Source organism: Filicampus tigris, chromosome 18, assembly GCF_054856515.1.
Source record: "Filicampus tigris isolate MCC_2025a chromosome 18, RoL_Ftig_1.0, whole genome shotgun sequence".
In the NCBI taxonomy this organism is placed as follows: domain Eukaryota; kingdom Metazoa; phylum Chordata; class Actinopteri; order Syngnathiformes; family Syngnathidae; genus Filicampus; species Filicampus tigris.
The window spans coordinates 1,675,288-1,694,708 of NC_141234.1; the positions used below are offsets into that span (position 1 = coordinate 1,675,288).

The window sequence follows — 19,421 nt, forward strand, 5'->3', positions numbered from 1 at the left end:
ATGGGGGGGAAAAAATACAATATAGGACAAACATGCAGTAATAGCAGAACAAAATATATGAATACCAGATTTAAAATAGGAAAAAAAAACATTGGACACAAAATACTTAACTATTAGACAGAAAATGACACTATGAACGCGAGACTTATGGTTTTCTGCTGTTTTCCGGTGTCTATAGTATATAGTATTTTGTGTTTTAATTTATTGCTTTCACTTGTTATATTATTGGTACTTTGCTGTTGTAATGTGACGTGCGTTGTTACAGCTGTAGCTGTTATGAAATAACAAAACGCCAACCGAAGACCGTTTTTGTCCTTTTATTGATAATCACATTGAAAAAGAACCAACCTTTGCCTTCCACAATATGTACAAAGAGTCATCCTTTCACATTGTTTCGCTCACCATGTCACATTCAAACGAATACGCCACCTACTGGGCTGGATGCGCCACGGGATGCTGAGCCCTACTTTAAGATTACTCTAGGATTAGATTACTCTAGGATTACTTTAGGGTTACATTCTTTGAAAAACGTTCGCAGGCAGGAGGCGGGTTCTTGTCATGGACGCAACGTAAACCGGTTGACATGCAGACAGTGGGAGGTCAAAATAATAACTTAAATTATTGCTGTTTTACCTTAAAAGCAAACAAATGATCATAAAATAACTACCGAACTTGTTGGCGAGACACTCTAGTAATACTGCAGGGCAAACGTTGGCACATATGTGGGAGTCTCAAAGCAGACACAAGACACGCTATAACGTCCGTGTACAGCTTAGTGGTTACATTAGCATTAGCAGGAGTCCACTTCAAAACAAAATGGCCGACGACGTGCGTTTCCAAGAATATAGTGTTGTCAAACAGATGTTCTGCCTGTAATCATTTCTTTGTTGCTGTCAGAAGTGTGGAGGGACCAAAGAAAGTTATTTTAGTCATGATATATTTTTTTAATTAATCCTCTGATTAATCAGTTATATACTTTTTGGGCCAAATATCAAAAATTGGCCTGAAAAAAAATATTTTAAGTTAATTATAATTAGATGTTCATTCCCAGCGACCACAGAGGGCGATATTGCCCAACGTGGCGGCATAGTTGTAATTGTTCGGACACCCCAGCGTTACAGTGCATGGCCACGCAGCTTCCTTCAGCAGGTCAATAACTAGCAGCAAAATGACCTAAAATTCACATTTTAAAAAAAACCAAAAACATAAAAACCTGTAGTGCATCTAGTGAAATGTTATTCTTCGCAGCTCGTCTCCGTTTGGTCATTCACGGGGAGGAAGAAGAAAAAAAAAAAAAAAAAAAAAAAAAAAGATGGCATGTTGTATCAGCGGATGGAGACAAAAAGGCGAAAAGGTCAGCCGGCTCAGGGGGCGGGGCCTCCTAAGCGAAGCTGTTCTCCGGGTAGCTGACCTTGATGGCGCCCCAGTAGCACGCCCGCACCAGACAGATGACGCCCACCAGGTAGGCCAGCGCCCACGACACGTACGTGGCGTTGTAGCGACGGGCAAATTCCCGAGTGCCCACCTGTTGGAAATGACAACAGATAAATATCAGGGACAATTAGGTAAACACAACACACACAAAAAAAAAACGCTAATAAGAGCAAATTTAAAGTCACACCACATGTACGGCAACACTTACTGTCAATCCCACGCCGATGAAGATGCAGATCATCCCCACGGTGATGTAAGCGCAACAGCGCCGCCTTGGGAGCGCGCTGCCCACAGACGAGCTGCAAAGTAATGCAGAAAAAGTAAATCAGCGCGATGCAAAGGCGGCTCAAAAGTTCTCTCGGTCACATGGCCAGGCTTCAGGGTACGCTTCACTTTCTTCTCAGCTCTCACATGCCTCTCATGTGAGACCGCTCAAGCAGCAGGTTAAAGAGGAATGGGCGGGGGGGCTGAAGGGGGGCTCGGGCATCACCTGATTCCTCACCCTCGCAGATTTTTCTTCACATATTAGCTGCAAGTGTCAAGTTGATCGTTCCAACAACGTGCGCTTGTGTACTTACATCTTTTTGCAGTGGGGACACTTGGCTAACGTGTTGAAGCGCACCTCCATCCACTGAAACAACACACACGCGCGCACTGCACGTTAAGATAACACAACACGACACAATCGAGCATCCTAGCATGTTTTCGTATTGCTCTACTTGCGCGTAGCACCCAATGCAATGCCTAGTGCTTAACCTAGTGCATAGCGCCCTCGCCTGGTGAACCCCTCCACCTGCAGTCGCATCCTGTGAATGGCAATTGTATTGGATTGTAATTCCGGTTAGAGCGCCCCTAGCGGTGGAAGAAAAATCCACAGAATAGCTGCACATTTATATAAGGCCCATGGTTCAAAACCTAGGGAAAAAGTATCGGCTTATAGTTGGGAAACTACGCTAAGTTTGAAATCTTTTCAACGTGTTTTTTATCCCATAGATTTGTCTACAGTTGTGTGAAAGGTTTGCGAGGTAGCGCCGGCGCGGAGGTACCAGGAAAGTGTTGCCGCAGTGGCCGCAGACCACCCGCATGCCCTCGGGCTGCACGGGGAGGGCCGGCTGGGCCGGCTGCTCCTCGGGGATCACCATCACCGGGCTCAGGTTGATGATGCGTCTGCTGTTGGACAACAAGGCACCCAAAAATGAACAAATACATTTTTTTTTATGAAAAAAAAAAAAAAAAAGTATTTCATTATTAATAACAAGTTTGTTTAGTGAGTGTTTTTAAAAACTACATTGAGCACGTTGAATTAAATCAACTTCCATTTAAATGTAATTTTGTTTACTAGGGATGAGCATTCGCTACTAGTTGAATTTAAACTCAAATAAAGTCATTTAATTTGTACTAAACATTTATTGATATTTTGACCATTTAAATTCGAATATTTGTACTTGGAATTGGGTTAGATAGTATGTCGTTAGTACTTTATAGAATCAAACAAAAATGTTCATTTGAAAAGATATATACTTATAGAATAGCAAAATCAAAGTATCGGATCATTTTGGACTGCTCTTTTTTTTTTTCCAGAGAGGTACACTGACAGAATCAAAAACTTTGAATCGATTAATCCTGCATGGATTAATCGATTCAAAGTTTTTGAATCAATAGAAGGCTCGATTAAGTGCCGATTGATGTTGCCTACCAGTTGGGTCGCGGGCATCCTATCCTCCTGGAAGTGTCTTTGCAGATGAGCAGGCAGTTGCAGGGGCACCTCACGTACTTTTTCCCCGTGGGCGGGTTCTTGATGGGCTGCGAGCGCAACAAAAGAGACATGACTGATGACGGCGGCGAGCGACGCGACTACGACGGCGACGTACGGTGGCCTCGTTGCAGAGCGTGCACTTGACCACGTGCTGGTGCAGCTTGCCGTCCAGGTGGATGAGCGACTGGCACACGCGGCAGTTGATGACGGGAACGCCGCCCGCGTCCGGGCTGGCGATTGCCGTGTACGGCGGAGGCAGTTCCGCTTTCGGGGGGGAGGGAACAATTGTTAGTTTACATCACAACGACATTTGAATGGCATCCTTCATTTCTTACAATTACATATTTGAATCGGCTTGTTAAAAAAAATGGAATATGAAATAAAACCAAGTATTAAATTGCAATAAAAAAATGCCAGAAGTGAGATGAAAAGAGCGCCAGACGGGCCTTGATTCCTGCCCAACACATGACGCCCGTGACCGCTCGTCATGTGACCGCTAGCCCCGTTGGCGGCGCAACAAACGACCCCCTTTTTGCACACCACACAAGTAATACTTCACAAACAGAATCACATTTTGTGCTTTGAACTGATTGCAGTTGCGGGACAGTGAGCGCTTGTGTGTTTTTAAAAAAAAAAAAACACTCTGGTAGAAGCACAAGTATTGATTCAACTCCTGTGCTCAAAAAAAAAAAAAAAGTCCAAACCCTGCTGGTTCTCAGTTTTGTTAACCTTGTGAAGGAACTGACAAAAATACTCAATTGAATAATAATAACTATAAAAAGACAAGTTACTTCGTTTTTTTTGTTTGTTTTTACAGGATCTGTTTCCAAGTGTAGAGAATAAAAGTAAAGAAAAAAGTCAAGTAGAGCAGTTTTCTTAACAAATTCCATCCCAGCACGACAAAACGCAAACATCCCAAAAAAACGCAAACCTCATCACTTACAGTAAGCAGGACTCAAACCGTGCTGAGTAGTTTCAATCGTTTTTCCTGCATACAATAGCGACACGAACGTACACTATTACGCCTGACCGGTCGGGCTCTTTGCGCCCGCCGCCGGGCACGCTCGTGCAAGCGTGCGACTCCATCTTGGCGCGATAGCTTTCCCCTCTCGAGGGGATGCAAGCAGTAACACGAGAAGACCGCAAGCGCATCGTCTTTTGTTGCACGACATTACCAGCAGCAATAAATATGCGCATCCAAAGATACGTCAATAAACGCACAAATAACTACAATGGTTTGGGATTCGTCGACAAAACTCGAACAACAACAGCCTAGCAAGATAGATGAAAAAATGAGCGCCTTTTCCTGATCAGATGCGTATGTTGCTTGGCAGACTTCACAGGGCTCAATATTAGTTGCCCCACTGGCCAAAGGATGCAAAATGCGTGGCCGACATCTTTGCGGAATTTTCAGGAAAGAAAAAAAAAACATGCAATGGGCACTTCAAACGACTCCATAACAAATAAATTCACAAAATGAAATTTTGTTGGATGTTAGCACCAATCATGGAAGTTGATGCGCGGGCCGGAGCTGGGCCCCCGGGCCCGAGGTTGTGACACCTGTGGTGTAGATTCAGTCACCCAGGCCATGGTAATGTGCGAAGGTTGAATCAAGGCAACTGGATTATTTTCGTTTTGAGGGGGTTAGTTTTCCAAAAGTATTCAGACATAACTACGCTATTAGGCTAACGATATGTACGATTTAACGATCGGCGATACAGTGACATCAGGAAAAGGGAACTGCGATATGAGGAGTGACAACCGTACATCCAATCAAAACAAAAATGGTGAAACGCGTTTGAATATTCTACTTAATGAGGGGTCTGCATTTTCATGACGACGCCAAACGGACTTGACAGACATCCAACAACAAAACACATCATGTTGTCAGGCCTCGCCTGAGTGGTGATGTAGCATTTCTTGTGGCAGGCTTCTGGTCCCTAACCCACTGCTCCACTTCTCACAGACCCACCCCCCCCCCGCCCACGGGCGCCCTTGCTTGCTGCAAGCTGGCCTCTCAGTTCCACCCGTCCACGCAGTTTACCTCGGGGGCTGGGATCGTGCAGGTAGGGCGGCGCGTTGGGGGTGACGCTCTCCGAGTTAGGAGTGGACAGCAGCGGCGAGCGCTCGTCCGTGCCGTCGGAGGCCATCGTCGGTGCAAGGCCGGAGGAAGCGAGCCCGTGCCCGGCGGCGGCTTGCTCGGTGGCTCGGCGGTTTTCTCCGGAGGTCCGGCCGACAACAGCCAGCAGCAACGGCGGGGTTGAGGTGACGTCACGGCACGGCGCGGACTGCCTGCCCGACAGGGGGAGGGGCGGAAGTGAGGCGCATGCGCAGACAGGCAGCCAAACGATGGCTGCAGTTACAAGGCGCTACCGATAGATGTCACTGAAACACAGCTATGCCAATTTCTTTTAATAGTACGCCATGAAGGTTGTTTTTATTTTCAAAACTTTCAAAGGTTTTTTATACATATATAGTATTTTATTTATATTTATATACATATATTTATATATATTTGTTTCTCCTTAATGTTCTATGTATGTTTCATTCCTAATGAAGTTTCCAGTATGTATTCGTCCACTGATTTAAAGGATTGTGACAAAATGTGTGTTGCACTCACTTCCCATTCCAAAGTGCTTAAGTCAAGTTTCTGGCTTGGGGCTTCATAAACACATGTGTTATTCAGGACACAAAAGTTTTCAAATGGTGTTGGACAAATGCCCAGTGTTGTTTTGGAGCTTGTGAAAAGGCCTTGTAAAGGTGTTATGAGAAAAATCATGTCTTGGTCTCCTTTTCCATCCAGAAAACATCCGGGACTTACTTGTGTTAGTGTGTTCAGTCTGCTCTCGATTAGTTGAAGTTTTCTGGGTGGTGCTGGTGGCGGCCAGCAAGGAGTGAGCGCACGTTGCAGATCAGCACTCATTCTTTCCGATGACTTCAGGCAGCCGGAGCGGACGAGTGCGGCAGGACTCGCTCGCACATCGTCGTTCACTTGCTCGAGCTCTCTCTGGAAGGTAAACTGCAACCAAGGGTGGACATTTAGTTACGATAGTAAGGCAAGCCATTGTGATGATGTAGCAGCATTGAATATACAAGACAGGGTGTTTCTCAGTTTTTCCAGTCCTAATTACCAGGTTTGCTCCATGTACTTTGAAGCAGGGCTGGGGAACCATTTTAGTTTTCATTCTTTTATCTGCTTAGGTGGGGAAATGATACAACAATGTTTATTATGACATATGAAGTATGTTTTGGGTGTGCTTTTTATGATACTTCCTGTGAGGTTGTGAGAATTAATATGTGTACGTAATTTTGTATAGCCTTTTAAAAATAGATTTCCATCATCTCTTTTTTGGGGTTTTGTTTTCATAACAGCCATCCATCCATTATCCATTCCGCTTATCCTGACAAAGGTCGCGGCGGGTGCTGGAGCCTATCCCAGCTGTTTTCAGGCAGTAGGCGGGGGACACCCTCATTTGGTTGCCAGCCAATCGCAGGTTTTCATAGCATTTTTTTCAGTGCGTCTACAATATGTGTATGAACCGCTTTGTAACTCTATCAAAACTGCTTTAAAATTGACCCACTATCTATAAGAAACGATTTAAAATGATTAAAGTGTGTGTTTCAGAGTTTGGAGATGTCGTGTGTATTAATGTGGAGTTGGACCTGGTTCCTGCTGGGCTTCTGTGCATGCTCCCCCCACGAAGACGTCTCTGTAGACGATGACAACTGGACCGATGACTGGGGTTCCGGTTTCTCCCCCGTGTACCGCTTCCTCGCCGACAGCCCCCCTGAAACAACAAGAGCAGCAGGAGCGAGCCCCCCCGGGTCCATGAACTGCACGCATCGCTTCCGGTTGCCGTCGCCCACGCCGGGAACGTGTTGGGAGAACGTAGTCGGGCCCGAGGAGCTGGCCCGCTCCCGCCTTCTGGCGCTGCAAAACCGGGCCGCCCTGGAGGCCGTGACCTCCTCCTGCGGCGTGGAGGACGGGGGGCTCTCCTACCAGCGGCAGGCCAGCGACGAGGTGCAGGGGGTGCTCTCGGACCACCGCAGCGTGGCCGAGGCCCTGGACACCATGGCGGAGGTCTTCGTCTCCCTGGAGGAGAAGAGGAAAGACGGCAAGGATTCGAGACTCCTCACCAGGTGATTCTTTTTAAACGTAGTTCCTCCGAGCTACAAAATTTTGCAGAGGTAGTTTTTGTGGGTGCTTCTTTCTTCCAGACTGGCTGTTTTGTCGTTTACTTTATCAAAATGGCCGTGTAAAGCTCCTTACAACAAAATGGAAAATTCTTAACATTGCAGTTTCTAAACCCGCACACTTGTTGTCACTTCAGTTTGAATCTCATAACATTTGGCAGTAATTTGGTCTTTTTTAAATCACCCGTTGTTTTATTTATTCAATCATTTTTGTAGTTTTAAAAAGAATGTTCGTGTTTATTTGTTTACATTTATTTTGTGATAAATTCTCAAGCCACTAAGATTCATAGAAAGTGATCAAATCATAAAAGGTCAGTGTGGATGCATAGAAAGGGTTACAGTCACTGGCAGGCAATCATAGCTAACTAAAATCTTGGAGGGGTCTCGAAAGCCTCATCGAAAGTGTCCGTATGGAATCCTACAAATGGACTGTGAATGAGTTTTACACCGATTGTTTTTAAAGCCAGGTAAAGCTACACACCCCGTGAATTACAAAAAGGCCACACTGCCATCTGGTGGCATTTAATGGCTATTGCTGGACCCCAGAACTTGCTTGCTTTTTACATGAACATTTGGCTCGTTTCTGCTCCTGCAACTCCAATCCCCTATTTTGTGTTACCTCTCATTTGTGGTCCACACCATGTGTAGCATGAAGGACCACCTGGCCCATGCGAGGGAGTGGGCGTCCGCCCGCGAGCACCTGGCCTCCCTGGAGAGGAGCTTGTCCACCCTGGAGGAGAATCTCATCCACATGCAGCTCAGACTCCACAAGCTCATCCACCAGTGACTGCGAGCACAGCAAGAGGTCGATCAGCGGAGGAATATGTTGCACTTTTTTTGTGGCTGGTGTTGTGACTTTGGGCTCGTCCCATCGCACTACCACTGATCTGTAACCTGGAGTTTATTATTAAACATCAGCTGTGCTCATCACAGAACATACTGCGGGTGGGATGTTCAGTAAGTGGCAATAAAAGAAAAATCTAAACCACCAAACAGGACATGTTGATCTAAAACCTTTCAGTGAAATGATTCAGATTTAATCAGCAACAATGTACATGTAGAACAGCTCTTTTTGTTCACTTACTACCTGTGGAAAATACTTCAAAACAACAAATTTCAAGTATTTCAGCTCCAGCGTGACACGACATTTTAAAAATGGAACAAAAGCGGCCTGGTATGTTTCCGTTTACAACCATGCTACAATGCGGCGTTTTAAAGGCTCCAATAAGTCACAGCTATGCTCGCTTTTGACAACAGGTGGTCAGTGTCTACCGCTAGCTTTTTGTGAGCATCGCCCCACGCAGGCACCAAGTTGACACGAAAGCATCGCATCGCCCTTTGCAGCTTTGAAGGCACGATCGCCAAGTGGTCCCAAGTCAACATGTCGCCGATCAGTCTTTGGGGGGCTTAAAGTTTCAGCGATCACATCTGTCCCAGATGTGATGTCCATTTTGTTTTACAAGTCAGCTGCTTCTTCTTCCTCTTCTTGCATCTGCTCCAAAGACTTGAGGTAGTCGCGGGCAAGGATCTTTTTCGGGAGGATATCTGCGGAGAGAAAGTATTTAAAGGACTTGTTTAATGTTAAACCAACTGGGATCTCATTAATGATACAGTACTATCCACATCAGATGAACAATTTCAGGTCTTTCTAGAAGCTCCATGTGAAGTGGTTGCGGGTGTCACCTGTTAGAAACTGGAAGGTTTCCACCTCCTCTGCGGCGGTAGCCAGGTCACTGTAGGACAAACTGTTGCTTTCTTTTCCTTCGCCATTGTTGAATGACGACAGCGCCAAGTGTTGAACAAACATCTCCTTCGAGAGAAAAAGTATTATACTTTACAACAGCGATTCCCAACCACTGTGCCTGAGAGATCATGAGGTGTGCCATGAGAAATTTGACTAAATTAGAAAGAAATCTGTTATACTATAAGTACTGTGTTCATCTGCGAGCGACTTAGCGTAACACACAGTTCATTGCTCTTCCACTAGATGGCAGTAGGTACAATTAACCACCTGTTGCCATTTGTACGACACAATAATAATTGTGTTCAACTGGATTTCAGAGACGACATTCATTTATTTGACTATGTGGTGGTATGCCGTGAGATTTCTCTCATGTCAAACACGTGCCTTACTTCGACACAAGTTAAGAAACACTTCTGAAGACCACGAAGCAAACTGGGTCTGTTTAGGCTAGCCGAGAAGCTAACATGAGCATTGCATTTCTTTACCGTTGCCTTGGTGGTGAGGAAAAGGGCTTCCTGGTTAATATTGGACACGTCTGGAGAGCTCTTCATGATCAAGCGCACTCGGGAAATGGGCAGGGAAAGGCCCTTTTTGCTACCCGGCGCTTGGTCGTCTTTGTCAGGGTTAACATGAGACATCTTCGCACGGGGCAAACCAAAGACGCAACTTCTTCCCAAGTATTGTTTTGAATGGTGACGCTCTTCTTCGCCACTAGCACGCGCTGGTTACGTTTCCTTAGCGCCCTCTGTTGGAGCGGAACTTTTCCGGTAAAAATAAGAAAAAATACAACATTAAAAAGTCTTTGTTGTAAATCGTCACTGCCCTATGAAAAACACTTATCTCCATTTTTTTCATTTTTCTTATTTGTACATGAATGGTGTTTACGTGTTACAGATATCGCATTAATGTGAAAAATAAAAACATTTCCCAAATTGGAGATATGTGTTTTTCACAGGAGGGCGACGAAATGTAATCATTATTCTTGCAAAATCCATATATACAAATTCAAATTTATGTTTTTGTTTTAAATCCTCCCCGGCTCTCCTAACTTATTATTTACTGTGTGTGTTGATAACTTTTTCTGTTTAAGTTAAGAGGGGAAAACTGCCATAATATTTTAGAAGAATGCGAGTTCCAGCCACGAACAAGAATGTGCATCGTCTGTAAAACATATTCAGCTGTAAATGTGCGTTATATATGTAATATGAATAGTTTATAGTCTATTAATAGTAAAATCGCATTGTAGCCGTAACTATCAAGCACCAATTCGACAGGTGGCAGCAAACCCGTCACAAAACACGTAGAAGAAGAACAGGAATCTCCAGCAACGAAGAAGAATTTGTTTTGGCATAAATAAACATTAGAGAAGACGATTTTACTGTAATAAGTCGTCTCATTCTATATACAATCATCTTAGCTAAGGGAGCAATCTTACAATCTTCGTTATAATTGTATGGCGTCCCATCATCGCGTTTCCGGATGAAAATCAGCTCGCAGGATCTTTGTATTCATTGTGTGAAGGATGCCGCTGGGCCTGAAGCCATGCTGCGCCGTCTGCAAGACCAACTCGTCATCCATGTGGAAAAAAGGGAACCAGGGAGATATCTTGTGCAATAATTGCTCGGTGAAGAGCAGCACCGGCACGGGCCCTGGCGGTGGCGGTGGCGGTGGCGGCGGCAGCGGCAGCGGCGGCCAGTCGGGACCCTCCGCGTCGTCCAGCACTCAGCCCAGCAATGGGGGAGCCAAGCAGGTAAAGACTGAGACACAGTGGGACAAATCGCACTGGAACACAGAAGCAAAACTATACACTTGGATTACCTTCAAATGCACACCATGTGGGGCCAAACTAGGTATACGTTTTTTAATTCACTTGGTTATTTTCTTCACAGGTACTGGCAATAATGGCAAATAATTGGAGTCAGGAGCAAACAAAGTGGAAGGAGGGAAGGAAAGATGAAAAAAATCTTGTCTGAAGTGGAAGGAAGGTGGTAAGGAATGAAACTAGGGTAGAGGAAAGGAAAGGAAGTCGACAAGGGAAGAAGAAAAAGCAGGTCTGAGGTGGAAGGAAGGTTGCAGGAAAGAATGGCAAAAAGGTAAGAGTCAAGGAAGCAAATAAGAAAAAAAAACATTTCTGAGGTGAAAGGAAGGAAATAAAAACTGAAGGTCTAAGGTGGTATGAAGGAGGCAATGAATGGAGGGAAGAAAGGAGATCAGGAAGGAAAAGAAATAAGTGGGTGAAAGGAAGGGAAAAAAAGCAGTAGGGTTTAGTGAAAGAAGTAAGGAAACAAGAATAAAAGTGGCTGTTTGAGGGAGGGAGGGAGGTTAGGAAAGAAAAGATGGCTGGAAAAATTTATAAGTGTAATAAACTGTAAACACATTGTCTGTACTAAAGAAGTTTTTTTTTTTTCTGCTGTTCAGTCGAAGCAGGAGATCCACAGGCGGTCGGCACGCCTGCGGAGCACCAAGTACAAAGCCCCCGCTTCCGAGAAGAAAGTCTCCACCAAAGGCAAGGGCAGGAGACACATTTTTAAACTCAAGAATGTACGTAAGACACACATCTGTTGCTTAAATGCACACTATTTCCCCCCGCCTCTTAAACCCTCATCTCTACTCCTCAGCCAATCAAAGCGCCCGAATCCGTCTCCACAATCATCACAGCCGAGTCCGTCTTTTATAAGGTACTCGGGACTGATTTTTTTCCCCCATCTTTGCGTTGGATTTTCTCTAAGCGATATGGCATCACGGCAGGGAGTGTTCTACCAGATCGGCGACGTGATCAAGGTGACGGACGAGGAGGACGGGAAGGCGTACTACGCCCAGATCCGAGGCTTCGTTCAGGACCAGTATTGCGAGAAGAGCGCCGCGCTCACCTGGCTCATTCCCACGCAGGCCAGCCCCAAAGACCACTTTGACGCCGGCACCTACATTTTGGGTGAGTCAACGACACCCCCCCCCCCCCCCGTTCAAATTTCTTCATAAGCATATTGATTGATGTGAGATTTTCATGCGTGTCATTGCCACTCCACACGCATTGCTCCTCTGGCTACGTGGCTTTGGTTTCTAGTCATGCTCCACTTTCATGTGCTTATTTGTTTGTTTGTTTCTGATTTGAGGTCCGGAGGAGGATCTGCCCCGGAAGATGGAGTACCTGGACTTTGTGTGTCACGCGCCGTCAGAGTACTTCAAGTCACGGAGCGCGCCGTTCCCCACCGTCCCCGTGCGTCCGCAGAAAGGTTACATCTGGACACACATTGGACCCACGCCCGCCCTTGCCGTCAAAGAGTGCGTGTAACGCGGCCGCCATTTTAACCAACAGGGACTTGGATCTATTTGGATTATATAAAAAGAAAAAAAAAAAAAAAGACGACAGGTTGGGACCACCAATTTGCAAAAAAGACATTTTTTGTTTTGCATTTTGTAGTCACTGAGCAGACTGCTAGTTTTCCTTGAATGTCATCAAAAAGTCGTAAAAATGTGTCTGCAAAGTCAGTTTTCATGTCTGGACATTCAGAAAATGCTTAACCAGATTTTTTTCCCTCAAAGAAAGTTTGAGTGGTTGGGGAGAAAATGTGTCATCCAAGGAATAACTTTTCCCCTCATTTCTTCCTTAAGCCTTTTTTTTTTTTTTTTGTTACACAGGACTATTCATGCCATACCGGAAAGGGAACAAAAAAAAAGTACCGGTAATCAAAAGGGGGGCAGGATAATGTAGATTTTTTTGGGAGGGTTATTTAAGATTTGTTTTTATTTGATTTTTTGGGGGGGAGAAAAGATTCTTACTAAAATAAAGTTGTATATATATTTTTTTTAGATAAGAAGTCGTAATATGAGAATAAAGTCATTTTCTCTTAATATATTTGTTTGTTTTTTTACTTGGTAAAAGGTCATACAATTCAGAAAATAGTCAAAACATTTATTTTTTTCAAAAGAAAAAAATTACAAAGGGAAACTGCAAACTTGCAAACTAACAACTTAAATCTCAAAATACCTGACTAAAAAAATTATTCAAGAAATCAAGAAATAAAAAATATCAAGAAAAAAAAGAATGCTAGATTATTGCTATCTCAGAAATAATACAACTTTACTCTTGTTAGATAATACATGTTTATTATAAGAAATTTCGCAATGTTTTTATCTGGGAAAAAAAAAATCAACTTTATTGCCATACTGATTTTTATTTCCTTGAAAAATTAGATGCCATAATGACTTAATCTTGTGGGAAATACGCTTATGTCGAGAAAAAAAAATAAAGCAAAACAATTTTGTTTTTTTTTAAACTGAAAACTAGTTTCACTGCGAGGACCAGGTGAACTGGTGGCGGAGTGTGAAGCTCATGCCTAAGTCCATATTTCGCAATATAACTTGTAAATTGGTGCACTTGCAGGTACCGCTGTAAATTCCAAGCTTTTGCCCCCCAAAATACTCTGACTTTTTACCTTGGAAAGATCCGATTCGCGGCCATTCTAAGGTTGTTCTAAGATTCAGCCAAAACATGAGCAATGTCCTGTGAAAAAGTGGGTCAGCACTACTAGACCCTGTGACCGGCAAAGGACGAAAGACAGCTGTTCCTATAAATAACCCGAACCCACATCTCACCTACCACGAGACCTCGCGTCTCGTTGCAACACCCGAACACGCACCAAAGCAAAACAAGCGGGCAGACGGCAGCGCCACCGGATTTATTTGTCACTGGGACGGTCCGACCGAAGTGAGAGTATGAAGTCGCTGCGCTTCCTCTCGTCCGAGGCCTTCGTCCGGAGCGGCCCGGGCGCCGAGCAGAACCTGGCCTGCGTGTCTTTTCACGCCTACCCGCACCTCTTCAAGGCCTGCTACCTGCACGAGCGGCCCGAGTTGTTGCGAGCGTTGGTGCGTACGTGGCCCTTGGCCGAGCTCCACCTGGAAAAGCTGCTGGGCCCGACGCTCGACTGCCCCGACGACCTCACCTCGCGCACGTGCCGGACATGTCTCACCGCACTTTGCACTGGATTAAAGGTAGCTTCTTGCATTTGATCACATTATGGTTTTTTTTAATACACTTTATATCATGCATATTTTTTAACAATGTAATAAAGGGTTATTATACCACCACATCAGTGCTAGTTTTGTTAGCCCGTATAAGGTATACCCCGTTATGTTAGCATTAAGCTAGTAGTCTTCATATAAGGCAAAGATATGCGTTTTAAATACAAAACATAATTCAAATGGCAATTTACTTCTTTTTTTTTAAATAATTGTTCATTTGATGCCACGCTTGTTAAAGCGGAAGTCAACACAAACATTTTTTTCAAGAATGTGTTCCCAGCAGGCCCACTAGTTGAAAAACTGCCTTCTGATTAATTTTGCGTTTGTGGAATATAAGTTAAGCAGCAAAATGCACTCGTTTTTAGCCATCTCTGGGGGCGGCCATTTTGTCTTCTGCCGACTGAAAATGACCCATCACGGCTGACCTGTTGCCTGAACCTGAGCCGTATTTGGTCGTTGTGAACAGTTGTGATGTCATTTTCAGTCGACAGAAGACAAAATGGCCGCCCCCGGAGATGGCTAAAAACGAGTGGATTAACTTTAATTTATTCCACAAACGCAATATTTACCAGATTGCCCTGTTTCAACTAGTGGGCTAGCGTAGAACATATTCTTGAAAAAAATATGTTTGGATGACTTCACCTTTATGTTCACTCGTAACTCGCATTTTTGCTCGCAACTCAAGACAAAAAAAAATGGTCTAAGTGACAGTTACCGGTACCTACGAAAACTCTTAAGTTAGGTCACTCATAGCATCTCTCTATAGCGCTGTAGTTTGTTTCGAGAAAATCAAATCGCACTTGTTCCCGCTTCCTGCAGGACTATGTGTTGTCCCCGCCAAGCACGTATGCCAAAAGCTTGCGCGTGGCGGACCTGACGTCCTTGCGGGACGTGGAGCGGCAGGCGTGTCCGTGCGGGGCCACCCTGGGCCGCTGGGCTCGCACGGGCTTGCTGAGCCAGCTGTGCTACGAGACGGTGGTGGCCATGCAGGGCGGCCACGACGTGCCCCCCTCGGCATTCGGCGCCGCCGTAGACGTGCGTCTCAACGGCTTCGTCACGGGCCGCAACTACGAGCTGGTGACGCAGGCCTTGATACTGGCGCGCCACTCGCCCCTCAAGCTGCGCTTCGTGACCTTCCGGGCTGACTCGCTCACCCTCAAGCAACTGTTCTACGTCCTGCGACTGGCCCGGCCCGAGGGCATGAGCAAGCTGGAGGTGGTGCACAACGTCCCGCTGGAGGCCGTTCACCTGGAGGTGCTGCTCTCCAAGGTGGACTTCCCTAGGCTGCGGTCCCTCACGCTGCCGACAGGGGCGCTAGACGTCCGGAGGTTGGGAGCAGACGACCAACAGCTGATGGCTGTCCTCGGGAACCTGATGGCCAAACTCAGAAGTTTGACCGAGCTCTCCGTGGGATTCTCCACGCTCACCGGACACCTGAGGAAACTGCTCAGGTGAAGCCAGTCTTGGAATCGGAAAATTACGCCAAATTGACTCATTTCATTTGTGAAAATAGTATTTTCTTGATAAAAATTAAAAATTCTGAATGAAGTTGGGAGTTGGAAAACAGTTGAAAAAGTCATTCATTCCAAAAAAAAAAAAAGTATTTTTAGAAAATAATTGTTTTTTGTGGAAGTTTTTAAAACCAAGTAATCTTGAGTTTGAGAAAATTACTCTTAAGGAAAAAAAAAAGTTTTGAAGAAAAATTCTTGCATGAATAAAGCTGTATTTAATAAATCAAATACAATAAAAATATCAAAATAATGTATTATACTAATAAAGAAAGTTAAGCTGCTTTCATTTATTGAAATCTTACTTTTTCGGAAAATAATTTAAAAAATGTTTTTTTTTTTAAATAGTCCATAGCAACGTCATGAAATAAAGCTTCACACTTCAGCCCATTCATCAGTAATCTAGTGAAAATGAATTGACTTTGCAAGTCACAGTTTACAGTGTGTGCCCCTAAAATCTCAGGCTACATCTGGAGTCCTGATCCATTGGAACTGTTTTTGAAGCATTTGTAAATCACTCCTTTTTCCTGCGCTGCGCCAGCCCCCTGCAGACCCCGCTTGAAAGCTTGGAGCTGGCCAACTGCTGCCTGAGCCGCGTGGACATGACCTACCTGGCCAACAGCCTGCACAGCGAGTACCTGGTGCGCCTGGACCTGAGCGGCCACCTCGTCCTGGGCGACTCGGCCGCCGCCTTCGTCAAGCTGCTGGGCCGCTGCTCGGCCTCGCTGGCCAGCCTGGCCCTGGAGGAGTGCGGCGTGGAGGACGGGGCCGCCTTGGCGGACGCGCTGTCCCGCTGCCAGGCGCTGGAGGAGCTCAAGCTGCTGGGCAACCCGCTGAGCGCGCCGGCCCTGCGGAGGCTCGCCGGCGCCTTGGCGGCGGGCTTCCCCAGGCTCAGGTACGCGGAGCTTCCCGTCCCTCGCGAGTGCTACCCGGAGGACGCCGCGTACCCGCTGGATGACACGGCCCTGCTGCGCTACGACGGGGCGCTCTTTCGGGAGGTCAGGGAGCAGCTGCTGGGGATCCTGGCGGGAGCGGGGAGAGGGGACGTGGAGGTGTGCACCCCCCTCATGGGCGCCTACGACCCGGATCTTCACGAGACCAACAACGAGCTGGGGGTGTCCATGTTGAAGTCCTTTAACAGTGTCATGGGCAACTTCATCGAAACCGTCACCGAAGTCAATAACAGGAGGACACAAAAAAACAATTAACCGCTCGGATCGAAGATGCAATCGACGTTCATGTTTAATTTAGTGACTTGACTTCACAAATCGTGTAGAATAGCGCACCCCCGCTATTCACGAACCTATGTATGTAAATACTTGTTTTTACTTAGGCCAGAAAAAAGTTGGAAATTAAAAATATTTTTTACAAAAGTGTCCTGCTCGAAGCCACGTCAGCAGCAAAGCACTACTTATGTCTAAAGTAGTCGATTCACTTCTAGATACTTCCTTGACACCAAGATGCCACCAGATGGAACCGAAGCAACACAAAAACAGCTAAAAGGTGAGGGTTTTTTTTGTTGTTTTAAGCAAAGGTATAGGTAACAAAAAAATCTACAAATTCATGAATATGAAGAGGATCACTATTCATCGCCTTTTTTTTTTTTTTAAATGAAAAAGATTGTAGAAAAACATTTTTCTTAACAAAAAAGGAGGATTCATATTATAAAGCATTTTACCCTTTTCAAGATAAGTCCTACATTTGGAGAAAGAGTAATATCCTTTTTGTGAGAAAAAAAACCTGTTATATAATAAGAAACATTTCCTTTCAAGAAAAAAACTTTTTCAAGACAAGTACTTTTTTCTGGAAAAAACTATTATTCCCGTCGTGTTATTCAATTTTTTTTCTTTTCAACGCCCCTAATTTTCCTTCATATTTTCCAACAAATACTGAGAAATTTTGATTTCCGTTTAAGTGTAATAATTTCCAAGTCAATAAAGTTGACTTCAATAGACTGGAACAGCTGGCCTTGTTTCAAAATGTACATTTTAATGACTATATAGGCTTTGTTTTCATTTTAAACACAACATCACGGATATTCATGCAAGGATCAATCGGCCCAGCGCTCTGGCTTTCACTCATTTCTTCATCCATTCCTCTTTTTCTTTCCTCTCGCGGGCGACCTCATCCAGATACGGCGTCAGGTAGTGCTCGTCCTAAACACACGCAAAGCGCCGTCAACGGGGTGCCTGGAAGGCCCGAGGGGGATCTTGGGAAAAGACTTTTCTGTACCTCCTCGTATTTTGTCCACTGGTCCTTGGGGAGGATCTGCTGCTTCATGGACAGATCCAGAGCTCTCTTGATGCGGAACATGCGGTCGTTGTAGACGTTCTCCGGGAGCCTCCGCAGGGCCTCCTTCACGTCGCCGTCCTCATATATCGTGTCGTCTCGCATCAAACCTGCCACAGGGGAGTCGGAATGGAGCTTCTCTTCGCTATCTTAGGTTCGCATTGCCTTTCCGTGCTTACCAATCTTGTTGAAGCCGCTTAAGTTGTAGTACCATTTGCGTATGCCGGACAGAAGCCTGCCTGAAGCCACTGAGGGGAGGGGAAAAAACACACACAGATTATTATTATTAGACTACTATAACTGTACCATAAATGATTATTATTAGACCTTAAAGTATTATTATTAAACTACCATAACTGACTTTATATGACGTTTCTCAGTTCAGTGGTCAATTGTATTTTACCTTACGTATAATAAATTTGCATTTAATATTCTACAGCTGTTTGTTTGCAAATATTGAGTTACAATGTTTAGTTAAGTGATATGTGCAACATGTTTTATCCAAATCAATTTTTAATATCAGTTTGTCATCTTTTCATATATCCAAAACATGCGACTAAATGACAAAATGTCACAGTGTCTTACAAAATGAGGATAATTTTAAGAAATTTAACTTCAGGCTCATATTCGACCACTTAGGCCTACTACAATACTGCATTTAATCTTCATGATTTTTTTGGGGGGGGGGGTGATAGGTATAAAAAGTTGACAACCAATGCTTTAAGTGTTATAAACAACGTCAGTGTTGGATGTAATACGATGCAATCATTAAATACGGAAAGGATAATTAAAAAGACACGATCAATATTAGTGCGCATTAGCCACACTTGCAGATGTTAACAATTAGCATCAGCTAGCAAGAAGGACAAACTGGAGGACGAACGCGAGTCTAAAAGCGCGTTCTAGGCATACATCTCTCAAGAGTCAAACCAAGTGATAATTAACAACAATCCCGCTTGCTTTATTCAACAGTGTCCACATCGGAAGAAGGATATAAGTCTGAAATCATTTCATCGGGAGGGTCATTTTTACCTGGTGCCCTCGACGCCATGTTGAGCCGTGGGAAGGACCGCGGTGCATTGTGGGGAAGGGAAAAGTCCGGAAAAGGCTGTGGGAAGGACCGCGGTGCATTGTGGGGAAGGGAAAAGTCCGGAAAAGAGGCGCATGCGCAAATCGAGTTTTAAGAAAATGTCCAATTTCACACTCTAAGATATTTTTTTTATACAGTAAATTATCTTACACTGTGTACATAGGTCGATGCATATTGAGGGTCGTAAATATGAACGTGAATAATATGAATAAATACAACAATTTACTCACTTATCCCTTCCCTGGGGGGAAAATGGAAATACAATTTAACACATTTTACATATATTTTCAGATCAAATGAGTGTGAGTAATTTAATTTAGATTCAAGCACTGCAGTATAGTTCTAGTAGTAGAGAGTCCCATTTGGATAATGTAAACAGCCGAA

The 19,421-nt window shown here is 44.7% G+C and overlaps 5 protein-coding genes across 6 annotated transcripts; 2 read left to right on the top strand and 3 right to left on the bottom strand.

Moving 5' to 3' along the window:
* Positions 1–301: 301 nt before the first annotated feature.
* On the bottom strand, positions 302–8,231 carry pip4p2 (phosphatidylinositol-4,5-bisphosphate 4-phosphatase 2). Of its 2 annotated transcripts, XM_086014350.1 has the most exons (10): positions 8,004–8,231; positions 6,854–7,283; positions 6,012–6,209; positions 5,235–5,478; positions 3,306–3,454; positions 3,131–3,237; positions 2,481–2,604; positions 2,013–2,065; positions 1,643–1,733; positions 302–1,525 (listed from the first exon to the last, which is right to left on the bottom strand). In XM_086014350.1, the coding sequence occupies exons 2-10, from the start codon at positions 7,019–7,021 to the stop codon at positions 1,382–1,384; spliced, it is 1,278 nt and encodes a 425-aa protein (XP_085870476.1). In that variant the 5' UTR covers positions 7,022–7,283; positions 8,004–8,231; the 3' UTR covers positions 302–1,381. The 2 variants fall into 2 exon arrangements, with proteins under 2 accessions (XP_085870476.1, XP_085870477.1); XM_086014351.1 differs by lacking the exons at positions 6,854–7,283; positions 8,004–8,231 and having other exon boundaries at positions 5,235–5,482; positions 6,012–6,161.
* A 159-nt stretch (positions 8,232–8,390) lies between these two features.
* On the bottom strand, positions 8,391–10,944 carry chrac1 (chromatin accessibility complex subunit 1). The gene is made up of 4 exons (XM_086014353.1): positions 10,564–10,944; positions 9,614–9,887; positions 9,068–9,194; positions 8,391–8,929 (listed from the first exon to the last, which is right to left on the bottom strand). Exons 2-4 carry the CDS (start codon positions 9,764–9,766, stop codon positions 8,841–8,843), a joined length of 369 nt encoding a protein of 122 aa, XP_085870479.1. The 5' UTR covers positions 9,767–9,887; positions 10,564–10,944; the 3' UTR covers positions 8,391–8,840.
* Positions 10,418–12,980, top strand: gatad1 (GATA zinc finger domain containing 1). The gene is made up of 5 exons (XM_086014352.1): positions 10,418–10,878; positions 11,547–11,669; positions 11,747–11,806; positions 11,877–12,060; positions 12,242–12,980. Exons 1-5 carry the CDS (start codon positions 10,651–10,653, stop codon positions 12,418–12,420), a joined length of 774 nt encoding a protein of 257 aa, XP_085870478.1. The 5' UTR covers positions 10,418–10,650; the 3' UTR covers positions 12,421–12,980.
* An 817-nt stretch (positions 12,981–13,797) lies between these two features.
* lrrc14b (leucine rich repeat containing 14B) lies at positions 13,798–17,109 on the top strand. Its single transcript, XM_086015397.1, has 3 exons — positions 13,798–14,120; positions 14,970–15,601; positions 16,200–17,109. Exons 1-3 carry the CDS (start codon positions 13,845–13,847, stop codon positions 16,864–16,866), a joined length of 1,575 nt encoding a protein of 524 aa, XP_085871523.1. The 5' UTR covers positions 13,798–13,844; the 3' UTR covers positions 16,867–17,109.
* A 517-nt stretch (positions 17,110–17,626) lies between these two features.
* On the bottom strand, positions 17,627–19,089 carry uqcrb (ubiquinol-cytochrome c reductase binding protein). The gene is made up of 4 exons (XM_086015411.1): positions 18,980–19,089; positions 18,127–18,195; positions 17,891–18,057; positions 17,627–17,814 (listed from the first exon to the last, which is right to left on the bottom strand). Exons 1-4 carry the CDS (start codon positions 18,996–18,998, stop codon positions 17,737–17,739), a joined length of 333 nt encoding a protein of 110 aa, XP_085871537.1. The 5' UTR covers positions 18,999–19,089; the 3' UTR covers positions 17,627–17,736.
* Positions 19,090–19,421: the final 332 nt, after the last annotated feature.

Bases quoted from the DNA above. Each gene is read 5' to 3' on its own strand.
- pip4p2 (XM_086014350.1), bottom strand. From the start codon at position 7,021: ATGGACCCGGGGGGGCTCGCTCCTGCTGCTCTTGTTGTTTCAGGGGGG. The intron at 6,210-6,853 runs GTCCAACTCCAC...CCTTGGTTGCAG, and splicing joins AGAAGCCCAGCAGGAACCAG to TTTACCTTCCAGAGAGAGCT. The intron at 5,479-6,011 runs GTAAGTCCCGGA...TCGGGCAGGCAG, and splicing joins GACTGAACACACTAACACAA to TCCGCGCCGTGCCGTGACGT.
- chrac1 (XM_086014353.1), bottom strand. From the start codon at position 9,766: ATGTCTCATGTTAACCCTGACAAAGACGACCAAGCGCCGGGTAGCAAA. The intron at 9,195-9,613 runs GTAAAGAAATGC...TTTCTCTCGAAG, and splicing joins TCCTCACCACCAAGGCAACG to GAGATGTTTGTTCAACACTT. The intron at 8,930-9,067 runs GTGACACCCGCA...TTCTCTCCGCAG, and splicing joins AACCTTCCAGTTTCTAACAG to ATATCCTCCCGAAAAAGATC.
- gatad1 (XM_086014352.1), top strand. From the start codon at position 10,651: ATGCCGCTGGGCCTGAAGCCATGCTGCGCCGTCTGCAAGACCAACTCG. The intron at 10,879-11,546 runs GTAAAGACTGAG...TCTGCTGTTCAG, and splicing joins GCAATGGGGGAGCCAAGCAG to TCGAAGCAGGAGATCCACAG. The intron at 11,807-11,876 runs GTACTCGGGACT...GCATCACGGCAG, and splicing joins CCGAGTCCGTCTTTTATAAG to GGAGTGTTCTACCAGATCGG.
- lrrc14b (XM_086015397.1), top strand. From the start codon at position 13,845: ATGAAGTCGCTGCGCTTCCTCTCGTCCGAGGCCTTCGTCCGGAGCGGC. The intron at 14,121-14,969 runs GTAGCTTCTTGC...CGCTTCCTGCAG, and splicing joins CACTTTGCACTGGATTAAAG to GACTATGTGTTGTCCCCGCC. The intron at 15,602-16,199 runs GTGAAGCCAGTC...GCGCTGCGCCAG, and splicing joins CACCTGAGGAAACTGCTCAG to CCCCCTGCAGACCCCGCTTG.
- uqcrb (XM_086015411.1), bottom strand. The intron at 18,058-18,126 runs GTAAGCACGGAA...CCCCTGTGGCAG, and splicing joins AAGCGGCTTCAACAAGATTG to GTTTGATGCGAGACGACACG. The intron at 17,815-17,890 runs GTACAGAAAAGT...GCGTGTGTTTAG, and splicing joins AGTGGACAAAATACGAGGAG to GACGAGCACTACCTGACGCC.